Below are 26,244 nucleotides of genomic sequence, written 5' to 3'. Positions count from 1 at the left end.
ATTTCAGCCATTGTCATGATCACGCTGATGTTTGTGCAGAGCAGATAATGCAGTGAATGTTTTTGCACATTGGTAACAGTGAAACAGTTTATTTACAGCGTGGGATCGTTTGTGTTTGGAGTATGAACTGAGATTCTTGAAGCTCTTGTCACACTGGTCACAGCTGAAGTTCCCTTCAATGTGTGTACGTTCATGTTTGTTACGATTACCTGACAATGAGAAACTTTTGTCACAGTGTCTGCACTTGTATGGTTTCTCACGTGTGTGCACTACCTTATGCTTTTTAAGGTCACCTGCAGTGGTGAAGGATGACCCACACTGGTCACAGACGTGCTTTTTAACCCCACTGTGGAAGAGCTCATGATTTTTTAATTCACTTGATGTTGGAAAGCCTTTCCCACATTCTTTGCAGTAGTTCATTTTGTCTCCAGTGTGTCTGCGTTGATGTACTTTTAGGTTCTCTTGATGCTTGAAAGTTTTTCCACAAAGGTCACAGCGAAACTCTTTCCCACCACCACAGTGACGACAGGGTTGAGAACTGGATCCATCTGTGTCGCTCTGCTTCTAAACAAAGACACAAAGACAGTGTAAGTCAGGATTTCCTTCAACATCTTTATCCTGAACGTCGCCTGAAATAAAGAGCATCTCTGCCAATGTCCACATTTTACTTTTTACATTATAACACTCAGCTTACTGGGCGAAAACGACTCCTCATTTGTAGGTAATCTACTTAATAGGAAGATTGGTGGTTAAACCCCTGGATGCTCTACTCTGCATGCCAAAAGATGCTAACCCCAAGCTGCTCTCTGATGCATCCATTGGAGTGTGAATGGAATGGATGGAAATGGAAAACTTTTTTCCAACATCAGGAAAGTTTCATTTGATCTGTAGCAGATTTGACCCAATATTCCGCACATGAACTTTTCATGTCTCACATAATACTTCAAAACAGACCTTCCCAAAGTGTGGGGCCCGCCCCCTAGAGCGGGCGCAGAGCCATGGCAGGGGGGGGCGCGGTATGAAAAGGAAAAAAACAAAACGCTTGGACACTGCTAGCACGGGGCGGCCACAGAAACGCAAAGCAGCAGATGAAGCATCGCTGAATATGTTTCCAAACCAACTTCATTCTAAGCCAAAGACTAGAAAATATGGTGAAGCATATCTTCCCTTTGGCTTCACCTGCGAACATTTTTCTGGTAAAACAAAGGGGGGGCTAGCAAAAAAAGTTTCGGAACCACTGTTTCAAAATAACTGAAAGTGTAAAAATATAAATACATACCTCACAGTAACTGCACTTGTAGAGTCTCTTTCTGGTGTGGATCTGTTGGTGTGCTCTCAGGGAACGTGGAGTTTTAAAAGCCTTTTCACACAGGTCACATTTGCAAGGTCTCTCCTCAGTGTGGGTAAACATGTGCCGCTGTAAGTCTTTGTATGCCACAAAACGTTTGTCACACTGATCACAGAGCCAAACATCATTGCCAGTGTGAATGCGTTGGTGGATATTTCTGCTGACTAGCCAGCGGAAGGTTTTTCCACAAATGTCGCAGCTGTACGCCTTAATTCCAGAGTGGGTAACTTGATGACTTTGTAAGTGGGTATTACGAGCAAATGTTTTACCACACTTATCACAGCTGTACGCTTTAACTCCACTGTGGGTGAGTTGGTGTGTTTTTAAGTTTCCAGTCTGGGTAAAAGACTTTCCACACGACTCACAGCTGTATGCTTTAATTCCACTGTGGATGAGTTGGTGTGTTTTTAAGTTTCCAGGATCGTTAAAAGACTGTCCACATTCATCACAGCTGTACGCTTTAATGCCAGAGTGAGTAACTTGATGACGTCGTAAGTGGCTACTGTGATTAAAATCCTTCCCACACTCCTCACAGCTGTATTTTTTCTCTCCCTTTCTTCTGTGAGGTTTGTCGGCCTCCTGAGAGCGCTGACTTCTCGCTCCATGTTGGTCCTGCAGTGACAGAGATACAAACAGAGGCAGTGAGTGAAATGCAGTCGTGGAACAAACTGAAACTGCCTCCATTAGTGGAATAAAAGATGTCAACAAACACGTTGTAGGTGTGTTACCACCACCTTCTGGTAATAGTTTCACACTACAATGATGAGCTACAATGAGAATTGCAATGAAAATGACATAATTGAAGAAATATTGGTCACAGGTGAAAAACTTTTACTTCATGAAAACCTGAGTTCAACTGATGATATTGTTGTTTAAATGTGTGCTGATAAAATATGATCTTTGTATTTTCTTGTAACTTCTGTGGTTTTTGTTTGTGAATGTAGATTCTGTATGTATGGAGGAGCCCAGGATGGAAAAGATAAAGCTGTTGTTAACAACCAGCTGTGCACACAGTTTCAATAACAGTGTAACTGTGATATTTTTCTCACCTTTTGTGTTGAAGACATTGTTTCCTCTGTAGTGGCTGAGCTGAGTCCAAATGGCTGAAATTGTTCCTCTGCTGCTCCACCAGACTCTTCTCCTCTTGTTACTCAGCTGGGACACAAAAAGTATAGATGGTAAATAAAAATGGTAAATGGCCTGTATTTATATAGCGCTTTTCTAGTCCCTAAGGACCCCAAAGCGCTTTACACAACCAGTCATTCACCCATTCACACACACATTCACACACTGGTGATGGCAAGCTATGTTGTAGCCACAGCCACCCTGGGGCGCACTGACAGAGGCGAGGCTGCCGGACACTGGCGCCACCGGGCTCTCTGACCACCACCAGTAGGCAACGGGTCAAGTGTCTTGCCCAAGGACACAACGACCGAGACTGTCCAAGCCAGGGCTCGAACCGGTAACCTTCCGATTACAAGGCGAACTCCCAACTCTTGAGCCACGATCGCCCATAGATATGTATTTTATCCCTGACAAGAAGAAGCAGAGCAAATAAACATTACTACACTCCTCAGTGACAACAATACCTATGAAACTTCAAGGTGAAACCCCAGAAGCAACTACAAAAAGAAAGTCATCAGCTGCCTACAAGAACTTGAAAAAGCCACTGAGCGCCCTGCATACCACCACCTTTACCCAGGGGATGCTACACCCTGTATATAGAGATTGAAAATGTGACGTCATTTCCAGGGTAAAACCGCAAAGGATTCTGGGAACGAGTGGCAAGCGGTACTAGCGCACGCAGGCTTTCACATGAACAGTCACACAGCGATAAAAAGAAACACAAAAAATGGCAAGAAGCTGTTGTATTATTAACTGCAATAGCCGGTCGCATGACAGCCACGGGAAGCCGACGGGTAAGAGATCGATTTTATCGGATTACATCGTGGAAGACAAATTGTTCAAGCCATGTTTCCGAGGTAACAAAGAGCCAACGGATGGCCTGGATTGCAGCCATTCGAAGACCAAATATAACGTTCCAGAACACTCCAGCTCACATGTTAGTCTGCTCCAAGCATTTCCACAAAGGTAAGTCTTCTGTTGTAGTTATCATAACATAATTGTTGATGTAGGTTACAAATAAGTCTTATATTGATTTGAATTGAATTCGTTGCGCAATGCTGCTTTGTTCACTGTGGCTTTGCGGTCTAATGTTTGTTGTGTTTTGTAGGAAAACCAGCCTACAAAATGCTGGAGTGCGATCCAGACTGGGCACCCTCTATCAACCTGGGTCATACCGAGTTTAAAGCTGCTACCACAGCAAGATTTGATCGGTTAAGAGAGAGAGCGAGATCAAAACAGCTACAAAAACTCCTGCATATATGTGCCCAAGTGTTGTATTGAAGCAATATCCTCACCTCGCGTTGTTTCAGGCATCGGGGTTAAACAGAAGAGTTCCTCTTGTACTGCCACATCACAGTATCTTACCAGAACAGCCAAACGTGGAACGTCATTGATATCAACGCTTTCGTCCAAAGCTACACTAAACACCTGGGCTTCTTTCAAAGCAGCTGTTTGTTGGGCTCTGACATTGTCACCCATTTCCTGGATGCGTTGTTCCACAGTTCTGGCTGATGCAGGTATGTCTTGTATCCTTGCTTTAATTGCATCTTTGTTTGGAAGCCCATTAAATAACACTTCTGAGCTTGAGCAAAAGCCTCCTTAACAAATTCTCCGTCTGTAAACGGCTTTCCATGTTTAGCAATACAGTGTGCAATATGATAACTTGCTTCAGTTCCATGATGTTTTGCAGCTGTAAAAACTTTTAGAGTACTTGCTTGTTTCTCATATCTTGACACAGCACGTGTAATTAATTCAACTTTCTTTGCCTCATCCTTGAAGGTGTTTTGATGTTTCGTCTCAAAACAGGGCTCTAGACTAACTTTTTACCATGGGCGCACCGGTATGCCTAACTTTAAAAATTTAGGCGTACTGGCACAAAAGTTAGGCGCACTCAAATTTTTCAACCCCATTGCTTAACACCGCAGTTTTACATGTGCACTTTCTTTGGGGGGGAAGTCCATACAGACAATATTCATTTCTAAATTATTAACTAACAATCTTGTACTTAAAGTGCTTTGTCAATATTGTAGAAAATGTTAAACTTCATCATCATCTTGGCCTGACGACCTGTTTGCTGCTGCATGCTGCTGAAAGGCAGTGGGGGGAGGGGACACTTGGGCAGTGCATTTATTGCAGCATATAATGTGTTTTCTGGATACACTGCTGCTTTTTCAGCATTCAAAGATTGATGGCACCGTGTCAGAGCACTGGCTATGAATTTCACACGGATCAGGCCTTAACAAAAAAGTTATCAATAGTTCTTTTCATCTTTTCTTATTACCCACAGCTACATCCACTTCTGTCAGGCCTAGGCTGCTCACTAGGGCTGGGTATCATCACTGATTTCTATAATCCATTCGATTCAGGTTCTCAAAGTCCTGATTCAATTCAATTTAGCCTCAGACAGTCAGAAATTCTGACTATATTCTGCAATTTTGCATAATTTTAAGAAGTTTACATTTCTTCAGTATTGAACAGCAGAAATTAGGCTTTCTTGTCCGAGGTCATTTAAGTGAAAAAAGAAAAAGACAGCGCTGTAAACAACGGTAGACTGGTGGGTAATAAGCGAATGAATAATGCAGAAAACAGATTTGAGACGGGAAACTGTTCTTGAAGTACACACAGAGAGCTGTGTATGAAGTGTGATTTTTATCGTGGTGGAAGCAAAACAGCAAAAGTCAGAGGGAATTCATGACGACATTGATCAAATGTGAAGCGCAGTTTGCTGCTTCTTTTGCTCCTGGCTCTGTGAATTTTGGTTGGAGAGAGACAAAACCTGCAGCTCAGAATCAGCGCAAAAAGACGTAAACACAGCGCGGAAGGTGGGCTCGGTGAGCTCCGACAGCGTGTCCGTCTGCGGGCCGTCGGGTGAGAAAGCCGAGAAAGACAAAGCTGATTCTGATGCGTCGGGTCGCTCTGTGTTTCCGTCTTTGTGTGGAATCCGTTAATGAATTGATATCTGCTTTCATTTCAGCTGAACAGGAAGTTGTTTCCTGACAAGGAAACTGAAAGAAAAAGTGGTACATTTCAAACCACTACACAGATATCTACTCAGAAACCTGCTAGTAGCCTAAGTGAAGCAGCCGCATTACTTAATAATAATATTATCTTCAGCAGAGACCATCATAACGTACAATCCAGTTGCACTTTCCTTACGCATATTACATATGGGTGCCGACTGGCTTAAAAACACAAGTGTCTTCGGGATACTAGTATTTTTCACTATTTTATTTCTTAATCCACTACGAGTTTTGAAAAATTAGCTATATAAATAAATTATGGTAAGGTAAAGTAGCTGAATCAGACTCTATCATAAACCACAAGTGAACAAAACTTCTGTTTTCTTCAGAGAAAACCAAAAATACACAAATTCACAATAAACTGTGAACAGACACCGAGGAGAGCAGCAGAAGACCTCATTCAGGAGCTAAACTCAACATGAACTGAACTCACAGTAAAGTTAGCTCGGTGCTTACCTTTAGATGAGCCCACAAACCGAGAGAAACTCCGTGATGAAGCTGGAACTCTTTCCAAACACAGCAAACAGATCAGGGAGCAGAGACCCACGTGGTTCACGCTGATCTCAGCTACGATCCAGGAGACAAGGGTGGGCAGATCGATGCAGGTATCGATCCAAACGTTGGTAGTGGTAAATGATTGATACTTTAGTTTGTTTCTCTCTTCTAAGTTCACTACTTTACTCCCGTTTCATGAAAAAGCAGCTCTCTCTGACCGACTCCTCTCCTGCGCACACACTTTGCTCCGCCCTCTTTCCCTGCTCTGCTGTGGTTTGTTGCTTTGCGATCACGTGACTGAGAACACTTGGCGTGCACGAGAAGATGCTAACCTCCTGTTTTAAGACCGGATGTAGGGTTGTATATTTCCGGTAGCTTTATTTTGCGGTAAAATTGCTACTGCTAAGGTGGACTCCAAAATCATGTCCAAAATACGAAAACGGAAAGATTATGTTACGTTACAAAGAGCAGCGCGTAGGAACACTCACCATTGCTTCTCCAAAAGTTGAATCTGTTCATCTGGACGTAGCGTTTTGTGGGAGAAACGTTTCGTCACTCATCCAAGTGACTTCTTCTCAACTGACTGCAGGTTTCCCCAAACCTTATAAACAGTACATTTTGCATAATGACTGAAACCAGCCCACTGAAGGAACAATGGGCTGGGAGGTCAGTTCCTTAATCATAATTATGCAAATTCCCATGACCATTGATCAACAATCACTGACCAAAACCCACTGATCAAAGAACACTGATCAATGGCCATGAGTACCATTCACAGAGAGTTGGGGAATGGCTGCAATCACAGCATTGTAAGATGGTGACAGATGTACCCTTAGGCCCCCTCCTCGATTCAGAGATGGTCTTTCCCTTTTCACGTAAACGGCCTCCTTGACTCTGCCCTCAAACCAGCGTTCTTCCCTGTCCAGGATGTGTACATCCTCATCATTGAAAGAGGGTCCACTGGCCTGTAGGTGTAAATAGACTGCAGAGTCCTGGCCTGACGAGGTAGCTCTTCTGTGTTGTGCCATCCGCTTCGCCACAGGTTGTTTGGTTTCCCCGATGTATAAATCCTGGCAATCCTCCTGGCACTTAACAGCGTACACTATGTTACTCTGTTTGTGTCGGGGGACCCGATCCTTGGGGTGGACCAGTTCTTGGCGCAGCGTGTTTTGGGATTTAAAAGCCACAGAGACCCGGTGTTTAGAAAAAATGCGTCTCAACTGCTCCGATACTCCTGACACATATGGGATCACTACAGGTTTTTGCTTGGGCAGCGGTTGTCCTTCTCTCCTGGATCGGCTGGAGCTTTCTTTAGGTGTCTTTCCAGCTTTGACAAAAGTCCAGCTGGGATAACCACATTGACTCAGGGCCTTCTTGATGTTCTTCTACCTCCCTGGCCGCTGTGTCTGTGGGGATGGTGTTCGCTCTGTGTTGTAGCGTCCTGATGACACCCAGTTTGTGCTCCAGTGGATGATGAGAGTCAAACCTCAGATACTGATCCGTATGTGTAGGTTTACGGTACACGTCAGCTTTTAGATGTCCCCCATTACTGATGGAAATCTCACAGTAAGAAGGCTAACCTGCCACTTTTTATATCCTCCCTGGTCAATTTGATGTGTCGGTCCACCGAGTTAATGTGATCCGTGAAATGTAGTACGTCCTGAGATTTGATTTTCACCCAGGTGTCATCCACATATCTGAACCAATGGCTTGGTGGTGTTCCAGGGTAGGATAGCAAAGCCCTCTTTTCCACTTCTTCCATGTACAAATTGGCCACGATGGGTGAAACTGGGGAGCCCATGGCACACCCATGTTTGTGCACAACTCTCTGTGAATGGTACTCATGGCCATTGATCAGTGGTCTTTGATCAGTGGGTTTTGGTCAGTGGTTGTTGATCAATGGTCATGAGAATTTGCATAATTATGATTAAGGAATTGACCTCCCAGCCCCCATTGTTCTTTCAGTGGGCTGGTTTCAGTTATTATGCAAATGTACTGTTTATAAGGTTTGGGGAAACCTGCAATCAGCTGAGACTGAAGAAGTCACTTGGATGAGTGAGAGTAAGAATCAACTTTTGGAGATTTACTTTCCTGGATGATTGAGAATGCATCAAGACTCACCATTGCTGTGTCATAAAAAAAAATCAAATGATTAATTTTGATGTTTGAGGAGCGTAGATCAATTGTTTGTTTACATCACTCAACACAAGCAGAACTGCATTACAAAATCAGAAACACATCTCTGTATAGTGACAGTTCTTATGTTCTAAACAGGCAAATGTCCAGCATTCAAACTACAAGTGAACAATAGTCAAAGATGTTTCCCCTTTATGTTGATATCACACCTACACAGCATGTCAAGAAACCATGAAAAAAATACATGAATGATTGCGGGTAAGGCTCTCCATATATTAGTATCCACGAAGGGTATGTTGTGACTTATCTTCACAATTACAGTGGTCCCTCGCTATAATGCCGTTCACCTTTTGCAGCTTCGCTGTTTCATGGTTTCTTTTTGTGCAATTTTGCATGCTTGTTTTTTTTAAAGCGCATTGTGTTCTGCATCCCGATCAGCGTAGATCATTGTCATCTCCCCCATGCCGTGCCGTGCTCTCCTGTACAGTACAGAATCACTACATCGATCACTAGCAGTGTGACTCTGAAGTGCTGTGCTGTATGTTTGTAAAATGTTCTCGCCAACAAACAACAATGTCGACGAAACATTTTGCACCATTAAAAAAGCGCCTGCGGTAGCACCCAAAAGGAAGAGGAAGATGCTAACCATCGCACAAAAAGTTGGACTTCTGGACATGCTAAAGGAAGGTAGACACTACCGTTTTGTTGTTTTTTGTTGCTGTTTTTTTTTACCATACCGGATTATGAGGTGCATTAAAATTAAATTAAGCAATTAAGCTTAAAGTTAAATTAATTAGTTCTAAAATCTATCATTATTATTTATAGGAAAACAAATATACTGTATGTTTATTTGTCAAATAAATGTTTGGGACTGAAAACAGGTTTTGATCTTTGGTTTCATTCTGTAATGGACTTTTCTCCTTTTTTTTTTACGAAGGTTTGAACTTTGAGAGTTTAAACAAGAGAGAAAAGTGTGAAACTGTTCATGCCTGTCTAAGAAAGATGTATAAAGTGTGTAGTGAAGGGTTTTAAAGCCTTAAAACATCTAAAATAATTGTAAAAAATAAAGCTGGCTATTTGAAGCCAGCTTTAAATAGCCAGCTTTAAAGCAATGAACGAGGGAACTCTACAGGTCCTTCTCAAAAAATTGGCATATTGTGATAAAGTTCATTATTTCCTGTAATGTACTGATAAACATCAGACTTTCATATATTTTAGATTCATTACACACAACTGAAGTAGTTCAAGCCTTTCATTGTTTTAATATTGATGATTTTGGCATACATAACTCATGAAAACCCAAAATTCCTGTCTCAAAAAATTAGCATATTTCATCCGACCAATAAAAGAAAAGTGTTTTTAACACAAAAAAAGTCAACCTTCAAATAATTATGTTCAGTTATGCACTCAATACTTGGTCGGGAATCCTTTTGCAGAAATGACTGCTTCAATGCGGCGTGGCATGGAGGCAATCAGCCTGTGGCACTGCTGAGGTGTTATGGAGGCCCAGGATGCTTCGATAGCGGCCTTAAGCTCATCCAGAGTGTTGGGTCTTGCGTCTCTCAACTTTCTCTTCACAATATCCCACAGATTCTCTATGGGGTTCAGGTCAGGAGAGTTGGCAGGCCAATTGAGCACAGTAATACCATGGTCAGTAAACCATTTACCAGTGGTTTTGGCACTGTGAGCAGGTTCCAGGTCGTGCTGAAAAATGAAATCTTCATCTCCATAAAGCTTTTCAGCAGATGGAAGCATGAAGTGCTCCAAAATCTCCTGATAGCTAGCTGCATTGACCCTGCCCTTGATAAAACACAGTGGACCAACACCGGCAGCTGACATGGCACCCCAGACCATCACTGACTGTGGGTACTTGACACTGGACTTCAGGCATTTTGGCATTTCCCTCTCCCCAGTCTTCCTCCAGACTCTGGCACCTTGATTTCCGAATGACATGCAAAAGTTGCTTTCATCCGAAAAAAGTACTTTGGACCACTGAGCAACAGTCCAGTGCTGCTTCTCTGTAGCCCAGGTCAGGCGCTTCTGCCGCTGTTTCTGGTTCAAAAGTGGCTTGACCTGGGGAATGCGGCACCTGTAGCCCATTTCCTGCACGTGCCTGTACACGGTGGCTCTGGATGTTTCTACTCCAGACTCAGTCCACTGCTTCCACAGGTCCCCCAAGGTCTGGAATCGGTTCTTCTCCACAATCTTCCTCAGGGTCCAGTCACCTCTTCTCGTTGTGCAGCGTTTTCTGCCACACTTTTTCCTTCCCACAGACTTCCCACTGAGGTGCCTTGATACAGCACTCTGGGAACAGCCTATTCGTTCAGAAATTCCTTTCTGTGTCTTACCCTATTGCTTGAGGGTGTCAATGATGGCCTTCTGGACAGCAGTCAGGTCGGCAATCTTACCCATGATTGCGGTTTTGAGTAATGAACCAGGCTGGGATTTTTTAAAAGCCTCAGGAATCTTTTGCAGGTGTTTAGAGTTAATTCGTTGATTCAGATGGTTAGGTTAATAGCTCGTTTAGAGAACCTTTTCATGATATGCTAATTTTTTGAGATAGGAATTTGGGGTTTTCATGAGTTATGTATGCCAAAATCATCAATATTAAAACAATGAAAGGCTTGAACTACTTCAGTTGTGTGTAATGAATCTAAAATATATGAAAGTCTAATGTATAGCGCGGCGGTGGGTGTGGATAATTTTGCCAAAAAAAAAAAACACGGCGGAAGTGGAGCGGCCAAAGAGTAAACTTGTAAAAGTAAGTACTGAATATTATGTCACTTATTTATGTGCAAATGTTTAATAATGAAGAACATTAAAACATTACTGTTGGCAACATGTCGGCAAAGTTATGTGACATTAGTGATGTTTGTACTAACTTGGTTTTAAAGCCTTTACTTTAAAATATACTCCGTTCGATAGTTGACCTTAATCCTACAGAGAATGTGATGATTTCATGGATATTTAAAGTCAGCACTGAGACAAATTTAGTAATGCCAACATATTAAAAGAGCAATATTTGTCTCTTATATATAATACTTTATATATACAGTGTCAAAGGAACCTGTCTTTGAGTGAAGATTTAAGGTGTCAGGAAATATAAATAAATGCAGCTTGAACCTTTACTGAAGCTCAGTATTTGAAACAGAGTTCATTCACTGCTGTAATAACTAATAATGATTGAAATAATAACTTTAATATTGGCCATATTATATTTACATTACCAAAGTGAGATGACTTTAGTCTCATGAACAACATTAGCTAATTGTTATTTACTAGCTAATCTTAAAATGACTGTTCAGTACAGAAATGAAGCCCAACAATCATGTTTTACAGTCCTGTGGTCTCAGCCTCAGATACTTATCAAATCAAAGCTCATGTAGAAACAAACAAACAAACAAATGAACAAAAGATTTTCTCCTTCATTTCTGTCAAACAAAGCTGTATGAAACGTTTCCAGCTTTTAGTGTCATGGTTGCTAGGCAACCTGGGCAGCGCGACGGAGGCTAGACCGTCCCATTTCACAAGCCTCGCACTTCCGGCCTTAGCGGTCTTTGAGTACGCGGCCCTTGAGGACGTTGAGGCTGCGTTCTTTAAGGCTGCAGACCCTGAATTGGGATACAGTCTATTTCCTATCTTCTTTTCCTTGGCCATGATGAAAACGTCACAGTGGGAGTTGCTAAGGACTCAGGAAAAGTGAAGAGAGGTGCTGAAAATTGGAACAGCCTTACACTAATCTGTTTTCAACAACATGACAGCTGATATCCGCATGTTAAAACTACAATGTACAGGAGATGAACTGGATGTGATGTAGCCCTGTCGTTTTATGGCACTCACATAAACGAGAACAGCTCGTGAAAACTATCCCTTCATTACAAAGTTTGTATTTTAAAGAAGAAGGAACATTTACGGTCAGATTTACTAACGTCTGCAGCAGCTCAAACACTTCTTTGATGTTAAAAAGCTGCAGGATTTACTGAAGAGGCTCAGTGTCAGTTTGTGATTTTATAGTTATTGCACATGCAGTTTCACTTTCATGAGAATGAGATTTAAATAAGTCACACAAATGTAAATTACAAAGTCTGTGGTCCACAATTTACTGCAAATTGCACAAAATCTAACTCAGAAAAAATGTCTAATGCCTGTTGTGGTTGTGATAGCTCTTACTGTCACGGCTGGGGCAGCAGTCGTGTGGTGGAGAGAATGAGGACCCAAGTCGCAGACAGCAGTGGAGATGCAAGTGAGTTTTTATTTACAAAGAATAAACCAAGATGAGGGCAGAACTGAACATAAACCCAAACTGGGAAAACTAACACACAGGAAGGACACAAGGCGAGGAGCAGAGAGACACGAAGAAACACCAAAGTAATACAGCGTAATGCAGATGACGCAACGAGGAGCGCAGTCAGACACACACTATAAATACACACACCAGGTAATCAGGAAATGGCACACAGGAGGGGACACAGCTGGGGCTAATGGGCATAACGAGACACAAACCTAGAAAGTAAAACAGGAAACTCACAGACTGTTTTACAATACCAATTTGGGGACACGAACAGAACACAGAGGAAAGACACAGGTAGGGATGACAAAACACTAAACACCAGATTCAACCCTAACTAATACAAAATCACAAAACACAAGATGAAACCAAAAGGAAACACAAAACGCTGGGTCAACGACCCAGGACCATGACAATTACTGTGAGAGTATATTTTAAAGATGGGCAGATCTTATCAGAACAAGTACATGAACAGGACTTCCCATGGATTGTTAAGTTGTTGTTTCGCAGTGATAAAACTCTACCTTCAAATTGCTCACTCACGCTATTTTGGTCCTGCATTGGCTCCTGTTCATTTCAAAGTGTTATTGGTCATCATAGTTGTTACTTCGGCAAACTGACTGCCTATAAACTAAATGCAGATATAAAAATAATATGTTAATCCCAGAAATAAAAAAGTAATTATAAAATACCTCTCTTGTGGGGGAAAAAAACCAAAACAAAAAATATCATGTTATGACCCAGGTCACAATTTTGTGTATTGTGTACACCTCCGCAGCTGTAGGTGGCGTGGTTCATTTTCTCTGTTGGAAGTTCCAGGCAGAAACTGAACCTTGGTTGGAGACTGAATCCGGTGTCTTGATGGGAGACACTCCGTGAGCCTCACGCCAAGAACATCAATGTGCTTCCTGAGTGTATCACTGACTGCTTAACTTTCTGCACCGACTCCATTGTTACAGCTCAAACTGTTCATTGTTACCTAAATAACAAGCCGTGTGTGACTAAGGACATCAAAGCTCATTATATTGTTAAATAGTCTGGTCTGTTTTTGTTAATGTTACTGTACTGGAGCAACTGTAACCCCCATAATTTCCCTGGGGATTAATAAAGTATGCTGATTCTGGTTCTAACTTCTGTAGAAGTTAGAAGAATAATTAAATCCGCTAAAAGGGAATATTGGAGGGAATATTCTTAGCATCCATCTGCCTGGATCTTGGATTAATGTGTTCTCTGTCTCCAATTTTCTCCACATACATCACCCGTCGTGCTTGTTTCCATTCTGTTCTCCAGTCTACCTGCAACCCTAGGACTACATACATACCCCTCACCCCAGCCCTTTAATCCCAGATCAGTAAAACCTCTCTCCTGTGTTTGCAGAAGTTCCCGCCCGTGTTCTCCTTGTGTTCCACGTCCTTTTCTCCAGTGCAAAATTAAAACCAATGGAAGATGGACAAGAAAAGTTCAAAGCCATCAGGTGCTCAGTTTAGGAAAAAAAGAGAAAAGAAGAAGAGGAGAAATGAGCAAAAGGGAGTGTTCGCCCAGGGCGCCAAACAGGCTAGGACCACCACTGCTTGTGCACCCGTCACAAGTGTGGCATGCTCTCCTCTGACATCACCACGGTGGTGTGCTTCATAGGCTTGAGTGCCCTGATGACTTCTTCTGCACATGTGATGTCAGACTCACTTAATGTGAAAGTTTCTTTTTCACTCTTCCTGACTTGTGCAGAAAGCAGAGCTGCACAGATGGCTGGTTGCTGTTCCAAAAATCGTTCCATCATATCATAGGAGCTGTTCCATCGTGTGTCTGTGATCATCTGATAGTAACACTGTAATGTGTTCACTGTGTGACTTTCATGCATGACTCAGGTTTGAAGTACATGGGACTGAAGGGCTGTGTCCCAATTCAGGGTCTGCACGCTTGAAGTACGCATTTTGAGTGCGATTACGTCACCGCCACGCGACGACGGCTGTCCCAATCCGAAGTGTACTTCAAATGCATACTCCAAATGCGCCCTCGATTTCTATAATTTTGCCGCAAAATACGGCAGAAGGGAGCGGCTGAAGAATGAACTGTCAAAAGTAAGTACTGAATATGATGTCACATTCATACACCAGTGTATGAATGTGAGAGTGAATGAATAGTGGTATTGTAAAGCGCTTTGAGGGGCCCCGAAAAGTGCTATATAAATGCAATCCATTATTATTATTATTATTATTATTATTATTATTATTATTACTTATTTATGTGCGAATGTTTAATAATGAAGAACATTAAAACATTTTGTTGGCCACATGTCGGCAAAGTTATGTGACATTAGTGATATTCGTACTTTCAGCGTTAACTTGGTTTTAAAGCCTTTACTTCTAAATATATTTATAGTCGACCTTAATCTTACAGAGAATGTGATGATTTTATGGATAATTAAAGTCAGTCATATATCCACAAACACAACAAGCTGAAAGTCAGTGATGCTGCTCGGTTTGCAGTCCTGAATATCACGGCACAAGCAGGATTCACTGCACTGTTAATGTTAGCTATGTTATATTGCTGCCTCTGTTCAGTGGTGTCGAGCCAAACGGACTTTAACGTGTGTTTGAACGAGCTGACGGTTCACTCGTTAAGCTGAAAGAAAGATGCTTTAATCACAGGAGTCACACATGTGTCCACTGGACCATCTGGGAACTCTTCTTGTTTAGCACTCGTAATAACACAAACACTAAATCCTCCTTCTCTTGTGCTGTTTTGTAGCAGTGTATACACCTGAGACTGTCACCTGTCTGTCTGTCCTGCACTCTCTCTCTCTGTTTCTTTCTCTCTGATTGTGGAATAAAAGTATGAACATGTATTTATAAGTTACACTTGTGTTTGAATCCTGCAGCTTATCACACATTTGATTTCCATGTGTGACAACTGCAAGTGTCCAGAGTGAGGACAGACTGAGGGACCCACTGCTGCACATCATCTGTGAGGCTTTGCACCCCTGATGATCCACCAGGACAAACTCAGCAGTGTGTGAGGAAGAGGAGGAGGAAGAGCCAGCAGCAGCTGACAGATGGAGAGAATAGACAGACTGTTCCCTGTTTGTGAAGGACTGCTAGGAAAGTTTAACATAACTAATTGTCTGTCCTGAATCAGTCTTATTAGGTAATGTTCAAATAATGTTATCATTCCAGTGTTTTCAGTGTGGGAGAAAGTACTCAGGGCCTTCAAGTTACACACTATGAAAGGCAGCAACAAGTTTAATATTCAGAAACCTAAAGTATGTATCAGCAGCAGAATGGAGCTAAAAATAAATGTTTGTTTCAGTTCTATGAAGCTTTGAGTATTTTGGATTAGTAGCACTGCTGTGTTTGTTGCATCATATTGCTGTAATTGTTTATATGCTTTATATATTCTGAGGTAAGTTGATCTATAGTGTTACATCATATTCTATAAGGATGTTATGTGTTTGTAGACTTTCTACCCAGTTTGACCCATTTAGCAGAAGTCAGCCTGTTTAAGGCTCTGATATCTATTCTGTATGACTTAAAGCAGTTATGACATGGTCTGATTTTCTCACCCAATAAAGGAATATTTAATATATCAGTCTACTCTTCATTCTATCAGAAACAGTTTTCACAGCTCGTACATTTTCTTTTTACATTGAGCCAAATTTAGTAATGCCAACATATTGAACGAACAATATTTGTCTCTTATGTATAATACATCTATATATACACTGTCAAAGATACTTGTCTTTGAGTGAAGATTTAAGGTGATAGGAAATATAAATAACTGCAACTTGAATCTTTGACCCAGAGTTCAAGCTCACTGCTGTAATATATCCTGTAAAATATATATATGTATATATATATATATATATATATATATATATATATATATATATAACCATGATAATCTCGCAATACATATAATATTGGCCATATTATATTTACATTACCACAGTGAGATGATTTTAGTCTCATGAACAACATTAGCTAATTGTTAGTTACTAAGTAATCTTAAATGACTGTTCAGTACAGAAATGAAGCCCAACAATCATGTTTTACAGTCCTGTGGTCTCAGCCTCAGATACTCAACTAATCAAAGTGATGTCATGACAAAAATGAAGGACCAACAAAACATTTTTTCTCCTTCATTTCTGTCAAACAATGCTGTATGACACGTTTCTCGCGGTTAGTATCATGGTTGCTAGGCAACCTGTCCCATTTCACAAGCCTCTCACTTCCGCACTTCTCGTACTTATAGTACGCACCGTACGTTGTACGCGTAGTGCGCGTACTTCAAGCGTGCAGACCCTGAATTGGGACACAGCCAAGGTTTCACTGGTCAGTTATGTGATGTGCCGTAACACTTACATATGATTCACTGGCTCTCAAAGTCCAAGTGTGGCATGCCAAAGCAACTGTCTCTGCTGAGCTGAGAGAGTCCGGCACTGTCGCTTTGACATCTTGGTACAACTTTGGAAGAGTATTTTAATCATTTACGAAATCCTTTATTCAACACAACACAAAGACAGCTCATGTATTTGCAAATAAAAGCAAGCACTTACTACACTTATTTTTGTTGCATGAGTTGAAGTTGCTGGTAGTCAACTTCTTCAATTGTCCGTTGAGCAGGATCACCTCATTTCATTTTAAAATTAGCATTTAATGCCATGTCGCTATGGTGTCTAGACACATGTGCTGGCAAATTTGTTGTTTTACTCGACTAGACTCTGGCTTTTGTCCTGAATCCAAAATAAGTCCACAAATTAGCTTTGAAAGCTGCTGGGGCCAGCTGTATCTTCTCCTCATCAGTCATCAGTGTGCTAGCACAATTTGCCACACATCCAATGTTACACTTCTTTGGTTTAGCAAACTAGACGCTTCCACGGCACATCCGATGTTGTCCATCCAGTGAAGGTGGTAAAAACTGCTAACAACTAGCGGTTGAAGAATTGTAACACACAAAAGAAATACACAGTAATTGCATGTTGTCAGGGACCAAGCAGTAAAGCATAAAGGACACAGATGTTTTATTCAAAAAAGGGGTTTTATTGACCCAAAAATATGAAAATATATTTAACAAAGCCAAAAAACTTAAACCGACAAACCAGTAAAAGAGGTCAACTCAATAAACAAAACTCAGAACAACAATTAACAAAATCCTTAAACAAACATAAGACAAACTGACCTGCTGAACTTAAATACTGGTTTAGCTAAACCAAATGACACCCACGGGGGGGGGAATGACTGCCATATAACCATCTAATACAAAACAATTAACCAAACTTGGAGGAGAAGCCAAACACCAGGTAACTCAAACAAAGAAGAATGTATTAATATAACAGAACAGAACTTTGGACTTGCAGTGTTAATATGTGTTAATATTTATATGCACGCCATATAAACATTGGAAGGTGTGATGGAAAAATAAATACATTTAATAAAGAAACAATATTGAACAATAAGTAGAATATATTAAAGTAGTGACTGCAACGTAAACTAAAGTGAATCAACTGGTGGTGAGGTGTGGAGCTTACCATGTGTGGCCATCACACATGTCAATTGTCAAAAAAATCAATAACACTGCTTTTGAATATCGATTCAGTATCATAAAACAAAATATTGTGATTTTCAATGTATCGATATTTTTCTTACATCTCTAGTTATGAGGAATGATTCTGTAACTTGTTAAATCTCTGTCATAAAGAATGAAGACGTTTCTGACAATGGCAATTTTATTTATATCACACATTTCATTACATGTAAACGAAATATTCTTAACACAGAAGATAAAGACATAAAAACCTGTTTAGGTTTACAACAGCTTAAGGCAGTGAAAACAGCAAACAGAACTAAACTAAACAAAACTAAACACCACCAATGAATAAAAAGGTCTGGAGTCTGTTTTTAATATATGCAAACTGATCTCAAGTCAGCAGGTGACAGGACCACAATAACAGAAAGCATCTTTGGACTGTACCAGAATTAAAATAGAGGACTGAAGGCTCTCCCTCCCATTCTACTTTTAAATACTCTAGGAACAACAAGTAAGCCTGCAGTGTGAGAGCGAAGTGCTCTAATAGGGTGATATGGTACTACAAGGTCATTAAGATAAGATGGGGCCTGATTATTTAAGACCTTGTATGTGAGGAGCAGGATTTTGAATTCTGGATTTAACAGGAAGCCAATGAAGGGAAGCCAAAACAGGAGAAATCTGCTCTCTCTTCCTAGTCCCTGTCAGGACTCTTGCTGCAGCATTTTGGATTAACTGAAGACTTTTCAGTGAGTTTTTAGTTTTCAAGAGTCCTGAGATGACTTTTTAAGTAATGATATACCTATTTACAGGTTGAATGCCTGTGATACATAGACAATTAAGAGATCAGTGAGACATTTCTTTGATTATAGTACTATTATTATTACTACTACTAAATACTGTTTCCAAGTGGAGGAAAAATGATCATGTACCGGTAATAAGGATAACATTTTTAGAATTAAAATTCAAATAAACATTAAAGGAAAAAAGGAAAAATTGGGAGAAACCTGATGTATAACAGATGAGGGATTTCAGCAGAAATTACAGCAGCTTTCACATCAAACTTCTCAAATGCAACAACACTGTCTGTCTCTTCAGATTCATTATGATCCAATGATAAGAATGATTTCAGCCATTGTCATGATCACGTTGATGGTTGCACAGAGCAGATAATGAAGTGAAAGTTTTTGCACATTGGTAACAGTGAAACAGTTTATTTACAGCGTGGGATCGTTTGTGTTCAGAGTACGAACTGAGATTCTTGAAGCTCTTGTCACACTGGTCACAGCTGAAGTTCCCTTCAATGTGTGTACGTTCATGATTGTTACGACTCCCTGAATACGAGAAGCTTTTGTCACAGTGTCTGCACTTGTATGGTTTCTCTCCTGTGTGGACTCTTTTATGCACTTTAAGATGATCTGCAGTGGTGAAGGATGACCCACACTGGCCACAGACGTGCTTTTTAACCCCACTGTGATAGAGTTCATGTTCTTTTAATGCACTTGGTGTGGTGAAGCCTCTCCCACATTCTTTGCAGTAGTTCATCTTGTCTCCAGTGTGTCTGCGTTGATGTAGCTTTAGGCTCTTTTCATTATTGAAAGTTTTTCCACAAAGGTCACAACGCAATGCTTTCCCACCACCACAGTGACGACAGGGTTGAGAACTGGATCCGTCTGTGTCGCTCTGCTTCTAAACAAAGACAAAGACAGTGTAAGTCAGGGAATTCCTTCAACATCTTTATCCAAAGCATCATCCAAAGGATATGTTGCAACACTTTGAAAACCTGAGACTCTGTGGAGAAAAAAAAGAGAAATCTGCTTCTACTTTTGACTTCTTCTCTTTCTATACCTCCATGTGGTGTTGTCTGAGTGGTGATACCTATTGCTCAGGACAAAACTGTAGCAGCTTTCTGCACCCTAATGGTGTCATAAATAAAACTGACTGTGATGATGTTGAAGCGGGCAAAGCGACCAGTGAGGAGGGTATACTGTGGCATCTGCCGTCTGTTGTCTTTAGCATAGCAGGTAGCAAGCTGAAGTTAGATTTTAATGAGTAATTACTGCAGGTTGAACGGGTCATGGATGGAACATTAAGGTTCACAAAACATCACACATGGAGGACTGGGCGAGTTGCTGACTTTACAGAGCAGCAGGAAAACCAGCTGAACCGAGCAGAGAGTCCAGAGTGTGGAGAACTAAGCTGAGCAATGAAATAAGAGCTGAAACTCACGCAGCGCTGCCTTTACATGCAGGAGAATTGCCAACATACTAACACACTGAATGAGCAGAGTTGTTCCGAACAGTCAGCTGAAAATGACAAGATAAAAATATAAATACAAACCTCACAGTAACTGCACTTGTAGAGTTTCTTTCTGCTGTGGATCTGTTCGTGTCTTCTCAGGGAATGTGGCTCTTTAAAAGACTTATCACACAGGTCACATTTATAAGGTCTCTCCTCAGTGTGGGTAAGCATGTGGTGCTGTAATTCATAGTATGTCACAAACGGTTTCCCACACTGATCGCAGCAGTAAACATCTTGTCTAGTGTGGATGCGTAAGTGAGTATTTCGGTATGCTAGATGAGTGAAAGTTTTCCCGCAAATGTCGCAGCTGTACGCCTTAGTTTCAGAGTGGGTAACTTGATGACGCCGTAAGTTGCCTCTGACAGCAAAAGCTTTGCCACACTGATCACAGCTGTACGCTTTAACTCCACTGTGGATGACTTGGTGTTTTTTTAAGTTTGCAGGCTGTCTAAAAGACTTTCCACACAAGTCACAGATGAATGGTCTCTCCCCAGTGTGGATGAACTGATGATGTTTTAGGTCAATCTTCTGAGTAAAATCCTTCCCACACTCTTCACAGCTGTATTTTTTCTCTCCCTTTCTTCTGTAAGGTTTGTGGGCCTCCTGAGAGCGCTGACTTCTCGCTCCATGTTGGTCCTGCAGTGACAGAGATACAAACAGAGACAGTGAGTGAAATACAGTCGTGGAACAAACTGAAACTGCCTCTGTAATCAAAATGACAATTAGAAAATTGTTCTGCTCATTGGGAAAAAATATACCATCTGAAAAAATTACGAGTGCAGCTGATTATATTTTATTTCAGTGTCCTGATAAAATATGATCTTTGTATTTTCTTGTAACTTCTGTGGTTTTTGTTTGTGAACGTAGATTCTCTAGTTATGGAGGAGCCCAGGATGGAAAAGATAAAGCTGCTGTTAACAACCAGCTGTGCACACAGTTTCAATAACAGTGTAACTGTGATATTTTTCTCACCTTTTGTGTTGAAGTCATTGTTTCCTCTGTAGTGGCTGAGCTGAGTCCAAATGGCTGAAAATGTTCCTCCGTCAGACTCTCCTCCTGCTGATCAGCTGGGACACAAAAGAATATTTATATGTATTTGATCTCTGACAAAAAGAAGCAGAGCAAACACAAACCAGAGAAAAGCAACATTTAGAAGATTTATTTGTTCCAGCAGCTGCAGGATGGTTTCTACAGGCTGAAGAACAACAGTCACTGCAGGAATCAACATCTGCACATTGATTTTCTGTTAGAGGAACAAAGTGAATGCAGACACACACAGAGACAGACTCTCTCCAAACCCTCAGAACAAAAGCTGTCCAGCTTTGTGTGTCTGTCAAAATGCTTTTTACAAATCCTGCTGGAATCAGTGTTGTTACAGCTGCAGTCAAAGCAAGATGGAAATAATCAAGAAGGAAAGTTCAAATCTACTCAGACTAAATGTCTTCAGTCAGTGTGTCAGCCTCCAGTTAACAACAGTGGTGATAAATTGCACTACTGAACCTCCACAAATTGAGTAACTGTAGTTTGGTGCTTCATTATAACTTCATGGCAGTTTGTACACAAACTGGAGAAAACATCTAAGAAACTGAAGGTGAGCTGATAGTAAGAGGGTCATCATCTCACACTGCACCAGGATTCTCAGACCATGTCATGGTTCACTTGATCCCTGCAAACAGGCACAAACTAAAACTCTCTTTTGTGAAGACCAGTGTTGGTCAAATTACTTGAAAAAAGTAATCATTAACTAATTACTGATTACTTCCCACCAAAAGTAATCCCGTTACTTTACCGATTACTTATTTTTGAAAGTAATTAGTTACTTAGTTACTTTTTAAAAACATGATTTACACCCTGAATAGGTAATAAAGCGACAGCGAAGCCATCATATAAAATGTAATAAAGTGGAAAAGTCTCCTTTTAAAATTAGTTTTATTAGTTTTAATCTTTTAACTTTATGCATCAAGCAAAAATTAAATTATATGCAACATTCTCTGACTGGAAGAAATTTGTTTAACATTTAAAGTAACTTTACTCGTTACTTGGAAAAAGTTATCGGATTACAGTAACGCGTTACTTGTAACTGCCCATCTCTGGTGAAGACACTGAAGCAGTGGACTGATGCAACTGTCTGTAAAGGCTGCTGTTATTCGACCTCGCCCTACTTACACTCCCTCATTCCTGCATGTGGCCTTCCACAATGTCAATCTATAACTTTTCTTATTTCATTTTATCTCTCAGTTCCTCTCATGTGTTCATCCACAGTAGCTGGACAATAAAGTTTATTGTGACCCTGATACTGCAGCAGATCGCTCTGATTTCCTGTTATCACTTCAAATATAAATGAGGCTGTAGAGGTTTGGTGCATGCAGAAAAACAGCTGCAGGGACAATGAAAAGACTTTTCTGCTCCAACTTCTCCCAGCATGCTGAGCTAATGATTAGTTGGTGTTTTTCTCCAAACACTCTCTCACTCTTCTCTCAACGTGTTCACAATAAACTGTGAACAGACACCGAGGAGAGCAGCAGAAGACCTCATTCAGGAGCTAAACTCCACATGAACTGAACTCACAGTAAAGTTAGCTCGGTGCTTACCTTTAGATGAGCCCACAAACCGAGAGAAACTCCGTGATGAAGCTGGAACTCTTTCCAAACACAGGAAACAGATCAGGGAGCAGAGACCCACGTGGTTCACGCTGATCTCAGCTACGATCCAGGAGACAAGGGTGGGCAGATCGATGCAGATATCGATCCAAACGTTGGTAGTGGTATATGATCGATACTTTAGTTTGTGTCTCTCCTCTAAGTTCACTACATTACTCCCGTTTCATGAAAAAGCAGCTCTCTCTGCTCGACTCCTCTCCTGCACACTTTGCTCCGCCCCCTTCTTCCTGATCTGCTTTGAGTCGGTCCTGTGCGATCACGTGACGCTGCACTGAAAAAATACATTTTGGCTGCAGAGGGTGAGAAAGAGGAGCATCATGTGGAGATATTTCACAGCTGTAAATAAAAAACAGCAATGTGTGTGTGAAGGAAAGTTTCTACTGTGGCAACACCACCAGTTTATAAAGACACAAAGAAGAGCAGCAAAAGAAACTCAGTGAGGAGGAGGGAAATCTCTCAGACAGACCCCTGCACAGAGGTCAGAGGTCACTGACAGAGTCCTTTCGGAAAGGCACAGAACATCCAGGCCGCTCATTTAGTGCTGAAAGTAAAGTTTCATTTCAAAGTGTTCGTCGTCATCATTGTTGTTACTTCAGCAGATTGATTACTTATAAACTAAATGCAGACATTCAAAATAACACATTCATCCCACTGAAGTGTTACATTAATTATTTTACTGGAGGCTGAATTCTCAGCAGGGCTGGGATCATACCATCATGTGACTGAAGGAAGCGGGGCAGATGTTCTAAAGACAGCAAGTGTAATGTTACAGGCCAGAACACAGAGAGACGGGGAAAAGTGAAGAAACAAGCGAAAACATAAAATGTGCATCTGACTGCATTTCAGTGATATTGGAGACGTCAAAGCTGAGTGAAAAATGTATCAAAGTAGGAGTTGGATAAAGTGATACCCTCTTTTACTTTCAGCCATTTTCCACTGTGGAGGACAAAAGGTTTCAAACTTGTCCAGGCCTTAAAGCTCATGTGTGTTCTCCACAGTGGCAGTAGATGTATAAAAATATGGCTTTTTTGAAAATAAAAGCATAAAATTGCTTCCTTGAAAAAGATGAAATTTACAGTTCAGTTTTGAATATTACATCAAATAAACTGTGTTTTGAATAGCAGAGAGTCATGTGAATGTGCACTTGAAGTGACGGAGGTGTGGTCCCTGGCTCAGCTGCAGGGGAGGAGTGGTGCAGTGAGCTCAAGGGGGCGGTGCTGGGAAGGCAGGTGAGGACAGAGCTGGTGGCATTTGAACTAATGACAACCTCTTTCCCCTTTAGTGAAGCGAGAGACCAGAGAGAAGAGAAGAGCAAAAGCTGAGACGTACAGGACAAGTGAATATGCTTTATGTGTATGCACATATTGTATCTTACAGGCTTTCGTAATGGAGCTGCAGAGTCTGAAGGAGAGCCCCGTGCAGAGGTGACAGACGAAGAGCTGCGTTAAGATCCCGGCATTTAAAAAAGGCTACTGTCAACTTGATGCCAGGGACGTTGAAGAAACGAGAGCTATTGCCCACCTGAGAATTCAAGTCGAGCAAGAAATCAGTATTTTACCGTTTACCGATTACTTGCTCAAAATGCTACATACCACAATGCCAATCAGATTACTTCTTCCACGTGAGGGTGAACATGTAACGATGCTGGATAAGTTAAGGTTTGCTGCATTTTGGTAAATATGTGCCCAAGTATGGTTGTCAAACCAGGGCGAAATGAAACTTGCTCTCGTTAAATATTCTTAAAACTGCTGTGTTGTATGCAGTGGCGTTCCTAGCCTGTTTGGTGCCCTTGGCGAACACTCCCTTTGTCTAAGGTTTATTTCTGGGATTTCGCACAACCCAGGATTCAAATCATCAATACATAATGGGCTTGGATTTACAACATTATGAATGAAATGTGCTCTATTTGGAAGCAGCAGGGCCCCCTCACCTTTCGATGTGTTGTGTGTGAGACTTTAAGTCATCAAACTGTAAATTATAAATTTTAAATTGTTTTTGATCCCTTTACCCCTGGTCCTAAAGTGTATATTTACTTTCTTACTCTTCTTATATTTATTGTTTGTTTACTGGCACTGCTGTAACTGGAGCCTCGTCGTCTCGTCTCTCTATATACTGGACCAGGGGTCGGCAACCCTAGGCACGCGTGCCACAGTTGGCACGTGAAGGGTTAACTGATGGCACGACCATAGCTGGACTGGATTTTTTATTTTTTTTTGTAACGGTGTAAACAATGAAAGGTGGTGGATTGGGCAGATGCTGGCCGGTGTGTAAAAATAACTCCGTTGTTTGGTGGTGGTCCACAGATTCAGTAACATTAGCAAGTGGTGGAGGCCAGCAGGTGGATGAGGAAAGGGGAGGCAAGAGGAGAGACCCGAGGCAGCCGCCGGTCTGAGTATCAGGTGAACTGAACTTCAGGTAAGAAGTTATGACCTGCAGTCTATCTGGGTCAGATATAAACCAAGTTTAGGTGCAGTTTATTTTCGTTGTGCTGAGTTTTTACTGTCAGTTACAATAACTCGTACTGCGTACTAGCTAGCATGACGGAGTTTATATATTGCTGGGTGGGTGCTATGATGTTACTGATAGTGAACTTTATTTTATTCATAAGTAGAGTTGCCAACCGTCCCGTAAAAAGACGGAATCGTCCCGCATTCAGAGAAATTATTACGCGTTTCGTGTTGAGCTGAGAGAGACGCAGTTTGTCCCGGACTTCAGCTAGAATGAAAAAAGACACAAAGCTGGAGTTATTCTGTCGTTACGCTGCACAGCTCGCTCTTCTCCTCTCATTCTCTCCCCCTCCCTCTCCTGTTGCTACTTTAATCATGAAACTGATCAATGATCAGCTGATCGGCTTTTCTCTCTTGTTTGTTTATCGCCCACTTTGCGCCAGAAAGAGGAAACCAGCGGATGTCGCGCTAAACAACAGCAGCACGTTTAAGCTTGATCAGCTGTTGTTAGAATTTATTTAATACTAATTTCTAGTATCAGCTGATGTTTGCTGGAGCCACAGCTGTGAAAGCTGCTGGTCATGATGTCGGTTTGGATATGTGGTGAGAGGGAAACATGAAGATGAAACCAGGAGATGTCCTTACTGAATCATCAGAGCTGAACAGGTGATGGAGAAACAGGTTTACCTTTTAGGTGACATGAATGAGTTGAAGGGAAGTTATGAACTGTTTCTGAGAGACAAATAACACCAGGATCCTTTTCTAAGTAGCTGACAGCTGGTAACTGTGCAGGGGCGGGTCTAGCAAAGTTTAGCCAGGGGGCCAGGTAGGGCATTAACAGGGAAAGGGGGGCACAAAGAAATGCTTTTCTTTGTTATTCTCATTTAAAATGTCTGGCTGTTAT

At 41.3% G+C, this 26,244-nt stretch overlaps 2 protein-coding genes across 3 annotated transcripts in view; one reads left to right on the top strand and one right to left on the bottom strand.

Moving 5' to 3' along the window:
- Positions 1-26,244, top strand: part of LOC134634825 (zinc finger protein 224-like) — a 212,177-nt gene that overhangs the window by 150,424 nt on the left and 35,509 nt on the right. The gene's annotated exons all lie outside the window — the stretch shown is intronic.
- LOC134634827 (zinc finger protein 239-like) lies at positions 18,938-23,073 on the bottom strand. Of its 2 annotated transcripts, none has more exons than XM_063484244.1 (4): positions 22,825-23,073; positions 21,206-21,300; positions 20,273-20,869; positions 18,938-19,621 (listed from the first exon to the last, which is right to left on the bottom strand). In XM_063484244.1, exons 2-4 carry the CDS (start codon positions 21,221-21,223, stop codon positions 19,061-19,063), a joined length of 1,176 nt encoding a protein of 391 aa, XP_063340314.1. In that variant the 5' UTR covers positions 21,224-21,300; positions 22,825-23,073; the 3' UTR covers positions 18,938-19,060. The 2 variants fall into 2 exon arrangements, with proteins under 2 accessions (XP_063340314.1, XP_063340315.1); XM_063484245.1 differs by having other exon boundaries at positions 18,938-19,618.

Source organism: Pelmatolapia mariae, linkage group LG9, assembly GCF_036321145.2.
Source record: "Pelmatolapia mariae isolate MD_Pm_ZW linkage group LG9, Pm_UMD_F_2, whole genome shotgun sequence".
In the NCBI taxonomy this organism is placed as follows: Eukaryota; Metazoa; Chordata; class Actinopteri; order Cichliformes; family Cichlidae; genus Pelmatolapia; species Pelmatolapia mariae.
This window is presented reverse-complemented; position numbering and strand designations above follow the sequence as displayed.

What these genes read in the sequence shown, in the direction of transcription:
- LOC134634827 (XM_063484244.1), bottom strand. An exon ending in ACAAGTGCAGTTACTGTGAG is followed by an intron (nt 19,622 to 20,272) that starts GTTTGTATTTAT and finishes GTCTTTGTTTAG; the next exon opens with AAGCAGAGCGACACAGACGG.